Source organism: Camelus ferus, chromosome X, assembly GCF_009834535.1.
Source record: "Camelus ferus isolate YT-003-E chromosome X, BCGSAC_Cfer_1.0, whole genome shotgun sequence".
In the NCBI taxonomy this organism is placed as follows: Eukaryota; Metazoa; Chordata; class Mammalia; order Artiodactyla; family Camelidae; genus Camelus; species Camelus ferus.
Window position 1 is genome coordinate 75,657,232 of NC_045732.1, and position 15,085 is coordinate 75,672,316.

The 15,085-nt window shown below is 33.5% G+C and overlaps 1 protein-coding gene across 1 annotated transcript in view; it reads left to right on the top strand.

Annotated features, from left to right (window-relative positions):
• The window catches only part of WDR44 (WD repeat domain 44), a 68,806-nt gene that overhangs the window by 9,516 nt on the left and 44,205 nt on the right, over positions 1-15,085 (top strand). The window contains exon 2 of the mRNA XM_032475575.1: positions 13,824-13,857. Coding sequence (XP_032331466.1) covers positions 13,824-13,857 — 34 coding nt within the window. The remainder of the gene's footprint in view (positions 1-13,823; positions 13,858-15,085) is intronic.

Consider the following 15,085-nt stretch of genomic DNA (forward strand, 5'->3'; position numbering starts at 1 on the left):
TATGTTCTTTGTTCCTAAGGGAAAACCCCACAATATGTGAAACACTGGTGATTTGGGCTTCTGTACCTCATCAAAAGGTCTTGATCCCAGATTTTTTTTTTCTGTAATTGTTTTGTAGATTGTTGTCAGTTGTTTAGTTAGGCCACAGGGGTTTTTTTCCCTTTTTTTTTTTTTTTTTTTTTTTGTCTAACTCTGATTCATATTTTTGGCTACAAGCCACTAATTGGAAACACAATGTTTCTTTCTTTTTTTTCCCTTCCCCTTCAAAGGTGTTTTCTAGCAGTCACAATGAATGCATGTGGTAGTTATTAATATTTTCCACCTAATCAGACCTCTGTTGGCTATCATATTACTGGGAAAATGCACTCATAGTAGCTAGATAATTAGCAAAATTACATTCTCAGTAATTACTATTTAAGATGTAAATAAGGAATAATCTTTTTTAAATAATAAACTTGACCTACAGATTGTTTTATGTAGGTAAGCATTCTAGGTAGTTTGAGATTTTTCTAGAACATTTATCAATACAACTTTCATTAAAGAATGCAGAAGTAGAAATTCGGATACATAAAGCATAAAAGTAGAATTTATAAACTAAAGTGCTTAATATTAAATCTTACCGAAATATGCCCAATTTTCTATTATTCATGATATTGAGGGAGAACATGAATAATTAAATATTACCAGTTACAAAAGAAAAGGAGAGGGGGAGGGTATAGCTCAAATGGTAGAGTGCATGCTCAGCATGCATGAGGTCCTGGGTTTAATCCCCAGTACCTCCTCTTAAAACAAACAAACGAACAAATAAACCTAATTACCTCCCCCCGTGGGAAAAAAATAGAAAAAAATAAATGTTACCAGTTACACTAAAACCTCAGTTTAGTCATTAGTTTACAACTTCCTTTCCCGTCAAATCTTTATCAGAGATAACAGTATTTTTTTTTTGTAATTTAAGAAACATAATTAATGGTTTGGTTTGATTTTTTTTTTTGTTCCTCTCCCATCTTTGGTAATGAATAGTGAACTCAGAAGGAGAAAATCAAAGAATCGCAGTCTAAATAATCAGTTCACTGATAATAGAATTGATTTATTTAAATTTTTTAAAAGAAGGGCTTGTGACAGTTTCTTTAGAGCTCTAATTTCTATATGGGTGACCTTACAAGTTATTGGCATTTGCTTTTTAAGGTTAGTACACCATTAGGTGTTTTAGATACATTACAAAATCATGTTAGCACATTAACTTGATAAAGCTTCTGTAATATGGCCTGTAGCCCAATATCTTGTTTACTTTTGAAAAAGTAAAGTGATTTAGCATGATTGCATTAGTATTGACTTCTCCAGACAGTCATAAATTTAGTTTTCTGTTTCTGTTGCGATTTTACTAGAAATTACTTTGAATCATTAATAGATGTGACTTTTATCAAATCCACTTTGACAAATTGGGACGTTGTGATATAGCTGTCCTACCCTGGAGTTACTGTTTGCATGTGGGTACTTACTGAATGGTTGTAAATGTGCAGGGTAGAATGTTTTTAGTTTAGAATTCTTGAGTAGGCCCAGGGAACTGATATATTTTTCTGTTATTTTGTCAGTAAACAGATTATCAAGCTGTTCTTTCAGGAATATGGCATAAAATAATATGAATTATGCAAATTAGTTTTGAAAAAATCACGTCGTTTTAGACAAGATATTATTGCTTAAGGGTCCACTTTAAGTTTGTAATTACTTTAAATATGACTGGATTTATATTTCATTATAAAGTTTCCTTTGATTTCATTATAGATCATTTTTAAATGTTGCGACAAAACCTACTTTCAGAAAACAGAGCCATTGTGCCAAATTTTCTCACCATCTATTTCTCTTAACATCATTGATAAAATAGTTATTAGGTATTTTAGATATATTCTACTTCTTGGCTTTCATAGTATTTAAAACTTGAAATGGTCTTTTGAAGGCTAATAAAAGTAGTAATCCACATCTTAAGGATTCAGTTAATTCCCTATTAGATAACTGCCATAACTATATTATTGGCTTTTTGTTAATCTTGTTAATAAACCAGTATTACCATGTATCTAGGGAAACCCCCTTTTATGGAGGGTATTATGCTAGCATATAATCTAGTAAAACATGCCATAAGAATATAACTAATTAACAAATGCATTAATTAATGATGTATATGCATCATTATATACATTTTAATTCCAGTGAATACCGAATTTTTTAAAACTATGCACTTAGAATAAGATTTAAAAAATAAAGCAGTATGTTGTTCTCTAAATTTGAACTGTTCTTAATTTTTGTTCAACTTGAACTTGGGGTTTTGTTTGTTTTTGCTTTTGATTTTTGCTTTCCTGCCTTGCCTAAGTCAGGGAAGAAATCCTCACATCAGTGTTTTGTGAGCACCAGAACCCTTCTGATTCTTAGCTTAGACTTAGCACTTTTGCGTTGGCCTTGGTTTGCCATCAGATCTTCCTATTTCAACTTGCTGGGCTTTAGAGATCAAAACCCTTTCATTACCCACTTACTTTAATGACTTGCTGGGGCCTTATCTATACTCATCTCCTGTTCACCTCAAGAACCTTAGAATCCCGACACTTCTGTACAGGCAAGCTATTCTTTGCTCGATTCAATTCCTTGATGTCCTACTTAAGGTCATCTTACTTTTATATTTTCCTGATGGCAAAGACAAAAAGACAATGTGGGTAAAAACAAAATCAAGCTATAAGGCGATTCTCTGTTAAGCCCTTGGTAGTCACCTTCTTATAAGAACAATGTTTGCCAAGCCACCAGCTTTATTCTGGCTGACTCACTCTGTACTCTTCCTTCCATGTCATTGCTCCTTTTTACCTTCTTAGAGTCTGTCAGGAATTTTGCAGCCTGACAAGAGGCCTCTTCAGAGCCAACCACCTTTTATTCTCAGAACCTAAAATAAAAATTTGAGCCCTCTTACTGACAGAAAAAGAAAAGAAGACCGCGTTAGTCCATTTTTCTCTGTGTTGCCCGATTGCTGGTGTGTCCTTTTTACTCAGTATAAAGAGAAGTCTAGAAATGGAAATGTTAAATGTGAGATTACTCTTACATTTTGTGTGCTTTAGGTAATGGGTCTTTTAATTCCTAGTTGTTTAGTTGACTGTGAAGCAGGTGGCAAATGTACATTTAGTCTGCACATTCCTTCCACCCTGTTCTCAGAAGGCGTATAGATTGTGTGTGTGTGTGTGTGTGTGTGTGCGTGTGTGTTTTAGTTAACCCTCAGGTAAGAGGGAACAAAAACACCAAATCCAAAAGGCAGAGAATGTGTCTATAGCTAAAGGGTGAGAAACTAGAGGTAGGATGGTTTATGGGACCTGGCTCTTTGAAACGGTAGAAATTCGGTGTTCTTTTAAAAAGTAGACTTAAGCACTGGCACCGTGATTTTAAGTCCTGATTATCCTAAAGCCACAGTGCATGAGTGATGAAGATTTGTGTTTAAAATTGGAAAAGGTGATCCAATGATTGCCTTCAGAGAAACCACTAGCTGAAGCTCTGAAAAACCATGTTAGACTCCTACAATAGTCAGCCATGTCAGTACCTCATCTCAAAATGTCGGTTTTGCAGTAAGACAGGCGAGGAAATGCAACTGGCTTCTATTTGAGGAATCTAATCTATATGGGTTCTTAATACACACTTACATTGATTGCCATTCAAATCTAGGAGCTATTAGTGCTTCAGGTTGTGGGAGGATGTTGAGATCATGTATTGACAGAATTGAAAAGCAGATTCTACCTCATATTGCAGAAGGCTTGTCAGTTTTTTGATTGAAAAAGAAACAATGTATCTGGAATATTTCTAATACCCCTTTTATGAAGTGAAGAGTGTCCTAAAATAACTTTGTAAATTGAATAATGAATCCCTTTTCAATGACAACATAATTTTAATTGATTATTTATCCAGAAAGTTAGCTATTGATGTTAATTTGGCCTTTATAGGCTAACTTCATTTTTAACCTGTTGTCTGAGGACAGTTCAAAATGATACAAATATCTATAAATAATGGTTATAAGTCAATTTATGTATCTAGAGATTTGTTGGTTTGTTTACAGTAGCCACCTTGTTTTTGTTTTTGTTTTTTGTGGAATTCAATCTAAGCCAAAACAACGAAGCTGTTAATACACCTTTCTACTCTTCACTGAGTGTTTTTGGAAAATATACATAATAGCATATATACAATATTTGCATTTGGGCATATAAACTGAGTGCATTGTCCGGAAAAGCTTTTTTTTTTTTAATGGAGGTACTGGGGATTGAACACAGGACCTCGTGTATGCTAAGCACGCGCTCTACCGCTGAGCTATACCCACCCCCCTGAAAAGCTTTGACTGAATTCACACATGTGCAATTTTTTTCCCCAGTCAGTGAAGGCTGTTGAATACTTAGATTAATATTTATACAGTGACATTGGCCATGCAATTCCTCCCACTTTGTCCCTTTATCACACATGAACAGACCATAAGATTAATTGGCCACTTATTTAATTTAGGAATAGGGTAGAATTGCCAAATAAAATACAGGGCTCCCAGTTAAATCTCAATTTCACATAAACATACTTACGCTGAAAATGTATTTGTTGTTTATCTGAAACTGGAATTTAACTGAGCAGCCTGTATTTGTCATTGCTAACTCTGACAACCCTGGCGGGGGTGGAAAGCAGGAGACTAGTGGGTATCGGCACAGTTGTGAGACTGAAATACAACTGAGTGTGTAGTGACGAGGGTAGCCTTTGACACAGTACCAAGATTTTTTAGTGCATTTTTAATTTTAAGAGCCCAACACTTTTTTCTTTGTAAGTGTGTCAGTGAAAACAAAGCTCAGAAATAGCAAAACTTAACAGTATATCGTTTAGAGATATACTGCATTTTAAAAATGAAAAAGAAGGGGAAAGATAAGTCCCATGTGGGCTGGTGGTTCCCACTAAGGGAAAGCACAGAAGAGGGCACACAGTAGCTGCACTGGTCTGGATGCTGTTCTCATTCTCAGGTGACATGGTACAGTCACAGTTCATTTTATTTGTTATGCTTCATAATTACATGTGTATGCTACATGATACTCTTGTACATATTGAATATAGAATAACAGTTTAAAAGTTAAATTAAAACATAAGTTTTGGTAACAGAATTAGCCTATGTGGAAAGTTTCACTGCTTGTACTTTCCAAAATAAATCCAAAAAAGTGTAAAGAGGCATTCATTTCTTTCTTATCTTCTCTGCGTTAGTCATCCTTAGTTCTTTGTATCATTCTACTCAGTTTCTGGAACGTTCACCAAATTGGTTTCTCTCTTTTAGATATGTTCTGTTTTATCAGTGTTCCTTTTAAAATGTAGTATTCCAATGATACATGATATTGTTAAGTATGCTTTTATCAGTGAGAAGTAGAGTAGAAGTTACCACTCCCCTTGCCCTGGACATAATAGTTCTGTTAATTCAGCCTGAGATCACATTAGCTTTTTCAGCAGTCATATCACAGCCTTTACTCTGTCTGAGCAATCAACAAAATACCTAAAATGTTTTCACATGATCTGTTGTTAAATCATATCTCCCCAATCATGCATGTTACATTTATCCCTATCACATTACATTCTGTTAAGATTTGGCCTACCATTCTAACCTGTTGAGATATTTTTGGATCCTGTCAGCCAGTATATTCCTTATCCCTCCAACTTTGTGCCATCTGCAAATTCGGTAGATATGCCATCAGTGTCCTCATATAAGACATTAGTAAGAACATCAAGTAGGATAGAACATCAAGTAGGATAGAGCACAAGAAAAATTATTTGGTATTTTCTTACGGTTTTTCATTGATCAACACACCTTGAGTAACATTCAACCAGTTACCAATACACCTAAGTGTATTGTTGTCTAAAAGGATATCATGAAGGAATTATAAAATTCAGTGCTTAAATCCAGATTTTTTCTGTGTGTACAGTATTCCCTTTATATTCGAGGCTAGTAACTCTATCAAAAAAGGATATTAGATTAATTTTGCATGATTGGCTTTCTGTGAATGCTTACTGACTCTTAGTTTCTTTTCCCCACACCTAGGGTTCTTAAACCATTTCACAATGTGTTTGAGAATTTTGCTTGAGATTGACATCAAGCAAATCTGTTCATAGTTTGCAGCATCTCCCAGCTTTCCAGTGTTGACTACTAGAATGTTTTCCTTAGCATCCTCTTCCATCCTCACTGATTTTTCAGAGGTTTTAGGTAGAGATTGAGCTCTGTAAATTCTCAGAATATACTGAGATATAATTTGTCTGGGACAGGAGAACTGAACTCATTTAGAGTAGCTAGGTGCTTTTATCTCTTTGAATGTTTTGGGATTCAGTTTCCTCATTCTAAAATTTGTTTTTCCCTTTCTGGTTTCACTATCAGTAATCTTCATTGGAAAAGAAAGAATTGAATCAGCCTTTTACATTATACTCCTTATCCATGTATAAGGAGACCTGCACTTTCTTTTTGTTGTTCTTGTTCTGAATGTAAATTAAAATAATGAAAAACTGTCTCTGGTAATTTTTTTTAGATCCTAGCACATTCTGAGCACCAGTCTTTCTGACACTGTTCTTAGGTTTTTTCACTTTTCCTTGGGTATGTGCCTGTTCCATCCCTCCAATCTCTTCTGCATATTTTCATTTAAAATATTTCGTATGACATGTTACCATGGAGACGTAATCAACAAAATTCAGACAGTGAGAAATTCTACAGGGTGAACAACCTAGTGTTGTTTGTTTGTTTAAGACTATTTTTTAGAGCAATTTTAGGTTCACAGCAAAATTGAGAGGAAAGTACAGAGATTTTCCATATACCCCTTCTGCACTTACATATATAGCCATCTCCTACATTTGCTACAATTGATGAACCTATGTAGACACATCCATAATCACCCAAAGTCCATAGTTTACCTTAGAATTCACTCTTGGTGTTGTAGATTCTATGGGTTTGGACGACTGCATAATGGCATGTATCCATTATTATAGTATCATACATAATAGTGTCACTGCCCAAAAAATCCTCTTCAGGATGAACAGCCTAGTTCCTCAATACATGAGCTTCAAGAAATAAAAGAGAATGAAAGGGAACCTACTGATTGAAAGAGACATATCAACTGATTGCAACACATGGACCTTATTTGAATATTGATCGAAGTGAACCAACTGTCAAGAAAAATTTGAGGTAATCTGGGAAGTCTGAATGTTGACTTTGTATAATAAGGAATTGTTAAATTTGATAATAGTATTGTGGTTATGTTTTAAAGAGACTTCTTTATTAGATACGTACTGAAGTTTCTATGAGTAAAAATGAAATAATTTCTGAGATTTGCTTCAGAATAATCTGGCAGGGGAGTGGAGGGAGGGGTATTGATATTAATCATTATTGACCGTGGTCAACATGTTGTACATGTAGGTTCATAATATTATTCTCCCAATTTTGTATATGTTTGAAATAGCTATAATTAAAAGTTGGAAAAACTCCCCCAAAATATTTTTTATGATCACATACACTATTACTGGCAGATTCAGGACTAAAACTCAGATCTACTGATTCCAGCTCATGTTCTTTCACTGTGTAGCTAAACTTATAGCCCTTTTCCTTCCAGACTGATATTATTTTGCCCTTTCAGTTTTGGGGACCCCCAAGTCTTCCCTAGGAAATTTGTGGTAGTATTCCTAGATAACTAAGGCTTTAATGAATGGCCAGTTTCACTTGACCAGCTACCTACCTATGTGAAACCAGGAAGAGAATATTAGAATTATTAGAGTAAATTGACAGGCTGCAGTTTTTTAGAATCAGCAAAGAGACTTGGGTCCTGGACCTAAGTAGGCCTTTGATCTTAGCATAAGCTCTGGGAGGGCAGGGACCGTGTCTGCTTTGTTCACTAATTTACACTCAGTGCCTAGCGCTGTGCTGGTAAGTGGTAAGCAGTAAGTAAATGTTGAATGGATTAATTTAACCTTTGGCCTCATTTTCCTCACATGTGAAATGAGATAGTTGGTCTAAATGGTGCTTACTTCCTTCAAACACTAAAAAAAATTCTTCCCTTCTTACTGATTTTTTAAAATCCTTTTAGGATTTTGAAAAGAATTGCTATTAATTTCTTTTTAACACTACATAACATCAATAGGTAGTGTGCTCACTTCTAACCTGTGACAGAAAACCCACAGTTAATGTTGCATCCAAATCTCTTAAAAATAGCATATTGCTATGCATCTTCTATTGGATTGATTTGTTTCCATTAAGTAAATGAATACTGTTTTCAACATACTAAATTAGAGAATAGAGTTTAGCAAATTCCAAAATCAAGCTAAGAGGGTTTTTAATAAAATGTTGCATTGCTTGCATATTTGTACCTTTCACTGAAGTTGTATTGAATGCAGTATTACTATGTCAGAGTTTATAAAAGATTTGACATAGAATTTGCTTCCTATGGAAACTTGGTGAGCAACTTTGGGTAGGTTGTAATTATTGTCATCAGATCCAAATCCTAGGACTAGGCACCCACCTTTGGGAGTAATCACCTTATTATTCTAATGAAACTTTACCTCAGGTATCTGAAGGTTATTACTGGATCAGGTCATAGTTTATAAAAGAAAAATAATTCCTATACCATCTTGCAAAGTGACCAGAGCAGTGTTTTGAAGCCACATAACATTTTTAAGATAATGAATATTGTGCAGGTATTAAAATGCGTTGGTACTGAACACAAATATCCTAGCTGTAAAAGGAAAACTCATATAATTAAAATGCTAAATGGATAGGGACTGGAGAAAGCATCTGTCACATTATTTTATATCCAAACATGAGCTTCGTTAGTATAAACTCAACATAGTGTGTACATGAAAATAACTTTCCTACAGAAAACAGGATATAATTAATTAAAATATTCTCTTTGTATTGAAAGTTGCTGAAGTACTAATCTTAAAATTGCTTTTATATTCAAAACCTAAGTGGAAACCACACTAAAAATAATTTAAGTATTGGATCCATAAGCCATGTGGGTGTTGTTTTTTTTTATTTTTAGTAGAATACCAATACTTGTTTAAAGTAGACTTTATTTTGGAGCTATTTCAAAAATTGTTTTTCATGTTTGAGTTTAATAGTACCATTGATAGATATTGTCTTCAATTTCAGAAATTATGCTGCAAAATCAAAGATTTACTGTGTTTGTGACTAGTATGAATATGTTGGAAGATTTTTTTTTTACGCTATTAGGTGATCAAGGAAGTTTTAGCCCATTACAGTTATATTTTTGCTCAGCTTTTTAAGAAACAGATTTCTTATTTCAATTAAATTGTATTAATCTAGTATTTAAATGCATCAAAAACATTTGATTTAAGAATGCCCTAAAATGAAAACTTTTGAAATAAAAAATGAACTTTTGAAGTTCTCATTTTGGCTTATAAAGGTTTTATTTAAAGTGGGGTAAACCACCAATACTTAAATATGTCTCTCTGTTACCTCAGAGTTTTCTTAAGACTTCTCACTTGTGTGGGGTATTTTATGTAGGCATTTTTACCTTTTCTGGGAAAAATTACTGACCTTAACCTTTAAACAGGAGGAATCTAATTTGCTCCATTATCTATGGAAAATTGTGAAGGAATATTTTTCTAGTTGATTAGATGGATCAAAGTATTAACTGGACATTTCTGGATGTGTGTGTGTGTGCGCGCTGGACTGTGTCCATGTTTTCTATAATATATCTCAAGTTTAAAGGAATCAAAGAGTATAAAGTTTAGATCATTAATCTTGGTATAAAAATTACATCTTCATTACCAAACCAGTGAAGGGTCTTAAAATTTCCTAAAATTACAGAAACTCTAAAAAGCCCTGCTTAAAGCTCTTGCAGGTAGTTGGTTGGGAAAGCCAAGAGTAGAACTCAATTTTCTTGACCTAGTCCCCTATTTCTCCAGTCCCCAAACTCGAACAAGAATAGTTATTTTCTTTAGGCACATAATCACTCTGAAATATTATAATGTTATTATCTCTACTTTGAAATTAGACACTGAATTACAGAGAAGAGTTGAATGGTTGTCTGGGGAGACCCTCAGAATCTCTGGATTCTTCCTTTACCATACAATTCCATTTTTAAAAGTCTGGTTTCCCAGCTCAGTGCAGACTAGAAGCAAAAATTAGAAGGGGATGGGGAGGAAAGCTTTTAAAGGCAGGCATTTGGCCAGCTGTAAGAACTGACACTTCAATTGAGTAGAGAGATGCAAAACTATAAAACACAGACATTCCAAGCATAGTAGCCTAGGGTCTTATAGTGCGAAGGCAAATAAATTCCCTGCACCTTAGGGTCCCTGGAGGGGCATTACTGTATTAAAATAGAGTGTAGTATTTGAGCATGATAATTACTCTGAATCAGTAAGAAATGGACAATTGTAAATCCTTTGTTTAAGAAGGTATTTTCAAGGGAAAGATTACTGAAATGGCAAGGCTTAGTCTATAATGTACTTATTTACAAGCTGCTTTTGAAATTTGAAATTCAAAAATAATTAAAATGCTTTCGGAAGTTTGGCACTCAAAGAGAAGCTTCATCTCTCGGGCAATTTATATATAGAACATTTCATTATTTTATTCCCCAGCCATGCCAAATCAATTAGGCATTAATTGTAGTTGTTAAAGGCAGATCAGGATTCAGAGCCTTTGACTTAATCAGTTTAGTCCAACCCAAGAAGCAGCGCTAATTGCCTTTACTTTGGCATTCATAGCACCGCTTAGAATATTTTCAAAACCGTCATCTTTTAAGACCTTGCACAGAAAGGAGCCAATATTGCAAAGTAGCTGAGAGAGTGGACCCTAGAGTTAGATTGCCCAGGATCAGATTCTGGCCCAACTATTTACTAGAAGTGCAATTTAAATTACCTCATCTGACCCAAGCCTCAGTTTTTTTGTTGTGTAAAATAGGGAAGGTAATATAACTACCTCATTGGAAAGTTGTGGGGACTAAAGAAGCTAAAACAAGTTAAGTCTTAGCACAATTTTTGGCACATGCTTAGTAAGTGATGGTCATTGTGCGATTATTATTACAAGTCTTCTGTTAAGTATTCCTGTGGGAATACTAAATAATAATTTACTGTTTCTTATGGTGAAATGAATTATTCTTTTCCCATCATGATTTTAGCCAACTTTGCAAATTATAAATATGCTTTTACTTTTTTACTAGATGCTAATGTTCTATAAATAGATAAAAAATGTGTCACAGAATAATTTTGGTCTTACAGACTACCCTGTTAAAGACAATTTTAGGCTTAATTAGACTGGAAGAAGCTATGAAATGTTTTACTACCTACCAAGACCTTAACTTTATAATATTTAAAATATGTTACAAACATTAGTGGCTTTTGTTATTCATTTTTTGTTTAATGACATCACAAAATGCAAGCAGGATCCTATTTTTATCATCAGCTCAGCATAATCTGGTGTTTTTCATGTTCCCTGTTGTTAAATGGGCTGGAGATAGACGGGCTGGTAGGGTATGTTTTCTGTGTTCCAGAAATTGGTCGCAGGCTCCCCACTACTGACAGACTGCCAAAGTCTCTTGGAGAAACTTGGTGACACATTATTTGTGAGTTTCAATGGAGCAATTCAGAGCTGCTGAAGAAACTACCACTGACTGTGTGTGCCCCATGTGCGCTCTCACTTAATCCTTATAGTAGTCCTATGGAGTATAGATGGTTTTACCTCTTTTCCAGAGGAGAAGGTTGAGGCTTCGAGCAATTAAATCATTTGACGAAGATCATACATAGGCTATATGGCAGAAACAATATTCAGACAAGGTTTATCTGCTCCAAAAGCACATGCTCTTTTCACTGTGTTCTCTTGGCTCTCAAAAGGAATTAATAAATTACTGTTTATAGTTTGTACACAGCTATAGGTAAATCCAATCCGAACTATTTCCATGTGTGTCAACAATTGGTCTGTAATTTAGATCCTGTGAATGATCAGCCAGAAAGTTATCTTTATGAAACCGGTTACATACAAGAGATAAATGTGCTGCCCTATTCTGTTTTTTTTTGACAGCTAAAAAAACCTAGTCAGGTTTCTCAAAGTGGGGGGTCATCAGGAAGGCAGATTTTCTTTTTCTTTCCTTCTCTACCTCATATAGACTTAAGTTTTTGTTTTTGCTTTTTTAATCTTATTTCCTCTTGTCTCTGATTTTTTCCCCCCTGATTGGCATTCAGAATAGGTGCCACATGGAAATTTGAGCCCCTTCAAGATTTTTTGTTTTTGTTCTAAAAATTTTTGTTATTGTTTTGATTGCACTTGTTTTATGCATCCTTAATGTAGAATCTTTATTCTTTTTTTTTTTTAAATTGGAGTAGCCTTGCTCTTGATCACCTCTGGATAAATAGAATTTTGTTACAGAGCAGTGTATGTTTGCCAGGGAAGCAAAATTATTGGAGATATAAAAATCTTCATTTCTGGAAATTTTCCTTTGTTAACATGAAAATTATGTTGTCCAGAAATTGCAATTAAATGGGTGGGCACTATTTTATATAGCTACCTTTTTTGTTTTTTAAACAAGCTTTAAAAAAAAAACTTAAACTAGAGTTGTGTCTTAATCAACTTTCTTTTCGTCCCTGGTACATAGTAGGTGTTCCATAAATGTTTGTTGAATAAAGGAGTTGATTTTCTGTTGAGTGGCAAAAGTAATTTTTTATCACACTGTTTTGATTAGAGGTCAAAGATTCCTGTACCAAATATGGATTACTCAGTTTGGCACATGAAGAGCATGATAATAGGACTCAATGCTTCTCTTGGTTCTGCCCCTAAATGTGTGACTTTGGGGAAAGTCAATCTCTTGGCACCTCGGGTTTTTTTATCTATAAAAAAAGGGTCTATGATTAGATGATCTTGAAGGTGCCTTTTAACGCAAAGTTGTATTATCTGTGATCACTGCATTTAAAAAAATTTAGGAATGACATATTAATATTAATCATTTAAAAGTATTTCTTACTGCATAACCCTGAAATAAAAGATGTGTCTCTTCTTTATGCTTTGAAGCAGGTGTCAAACTGTTCCTGTTTGAGGAAAAATGTAGTAGGGGTGAGAGTAATTTGTGAAAAACTACTTTTTAAAATTATTATATCTAGAGTAGTCTGTGTTTAAGAATAGAGCTTGCTCCAGTAGAAAAATGGGCTGTGAAGAAAGATGGGCTCTTTTCAAAAGCAAAATAAATGTCTAATGCATATGAAACTTTTCATACGTATTGGAAATCAGAGAAGTACAAATTTTATTTATTTATGTTTTAACTTTTATTTATTTATGTTTTACATATATATATTTTAATTGAAGTATAGTCAGTTTAAAATATTGTGTCATCCTAAGCATTTTATTTATTTATTTAGGGTATATATACACAAGGGTATTAAGAAACAGGCACTCGCAGCAGTGGGAGTGTAAACTGGTACAGCTGTTCTGGAGGGCAATTTGAGAGTTTCTCAAAATGCTGAAAAGTGTGTTTACTTTTCACCTGCAATTCCACTTTTAGAGAAATTTATTTTAAATAAATTTATCATGGAGAAGCACAAAATTTTATGCACAAAGATGCTAATTATAGTATTATATATCTAGGAGGACAAAAAGTACAAACTCAAATCTCTTGGTGGTTAAGACTATGGATCACTTTAATTTTTTATGTTTTCTACATCTTCTAGATGTATAGAAGATTTTTTCAATTACAATATATATATATATATATATTTTAATGTGAGCTTGTCTTTAATGAGTCTGTGGAATTATTTCCCTTCTCATCTCCACTATTGAACGCCGCTTTGCTTTTATTTCTGAACAGGTCTCCAGAAGAGGCTGGGATTTCAACATTAAAGGTAAGTTGTGCTTTCTGAAATTATAAGTATGTTTCTATAGATCGTATAAACTTTTCATTCATTCCCCTTTTACATAATTCTTCATTTTCTGCTTTTGCTATCTATAATTTATTTTTTGCTAAGTAATATTGTCATTGTATCTTGCTCAAGGTGTGATTGGGTACTCTAGAAATACTTAAATGTTGTACTGTAAGGAAGGGACTATAAGTATTTTTTAGATTTCCACTGATTTTTCTTTGGTTTATTATTGTTTTCTTTGGTTTATAAAAAATTATAAAATATTTGTATTTGTATGTGTGTGTTTTAATTGAAAACATAATTATTTGCATGAAAAACAAGTGGAGTAACTGAAACACATGTATACTTCTTATTGGGCACATGTATTGATATCATCAATATATATAAAAATTAGTCTTATCCTTATGTCCAAGTAAAGTGGTTTGATATGACATTATGCCAATGAAAGCCATTTTAAATACAAAAATATTACCAAACAGAACTATTTACATCAAATAGAAATATATACTGTATGTGTATATTTGTGTATGGTTGTGTTTGTGTGTATGTCTGTACATATGCATGTATAATATCAAACATGCCCTATTTTTTTTCAGTTCCAGTGTCCCTACCTTCTATTTATACACATTGAGTACTGATCTTTTTGATAAATTATGGTATATGTATATGGAATATTCTTTAGCAGTGGATATGAATAAATTAGTTATACATGGTAACATGGATGAATTTCAGCACCATAGTGTTGAGTGGAGGAAAAAAACAAGTCACAGAAAAATACATGCAGTAAGATTTCATTTATATTAAGTTCAAAAGCATGCAAAATTAAAGAATATATTATTTAAAGATACAAGCATAGTAAAACTATAAAGAAAAGCAAGGGAATGATAAACACAAAGTTTAGGATATCAGTCATCTCAGAAGGGGAAGGAATGTAAAAGAAATGGAGATGATGTACAAAAGACTTGAATGCTAATGGTAATGCTGTTTTTTTTTCCCTTAAACTGAGTGCTTAAGAAAGGTTATATCATAATTCTTTATTCCCTATATTTTGTAAGAGTCCCTTTGAATTGACTCTATTTAATAAAACCATTTTAAAAAATAATACATGGACATGATTAAAATTTGCTCAGTGCAGGTGAAAAAGAATATGAAAATGAATATATGTATGTTCATATATGATTGAAGCATTATGCTGTACACCAGAAATTGA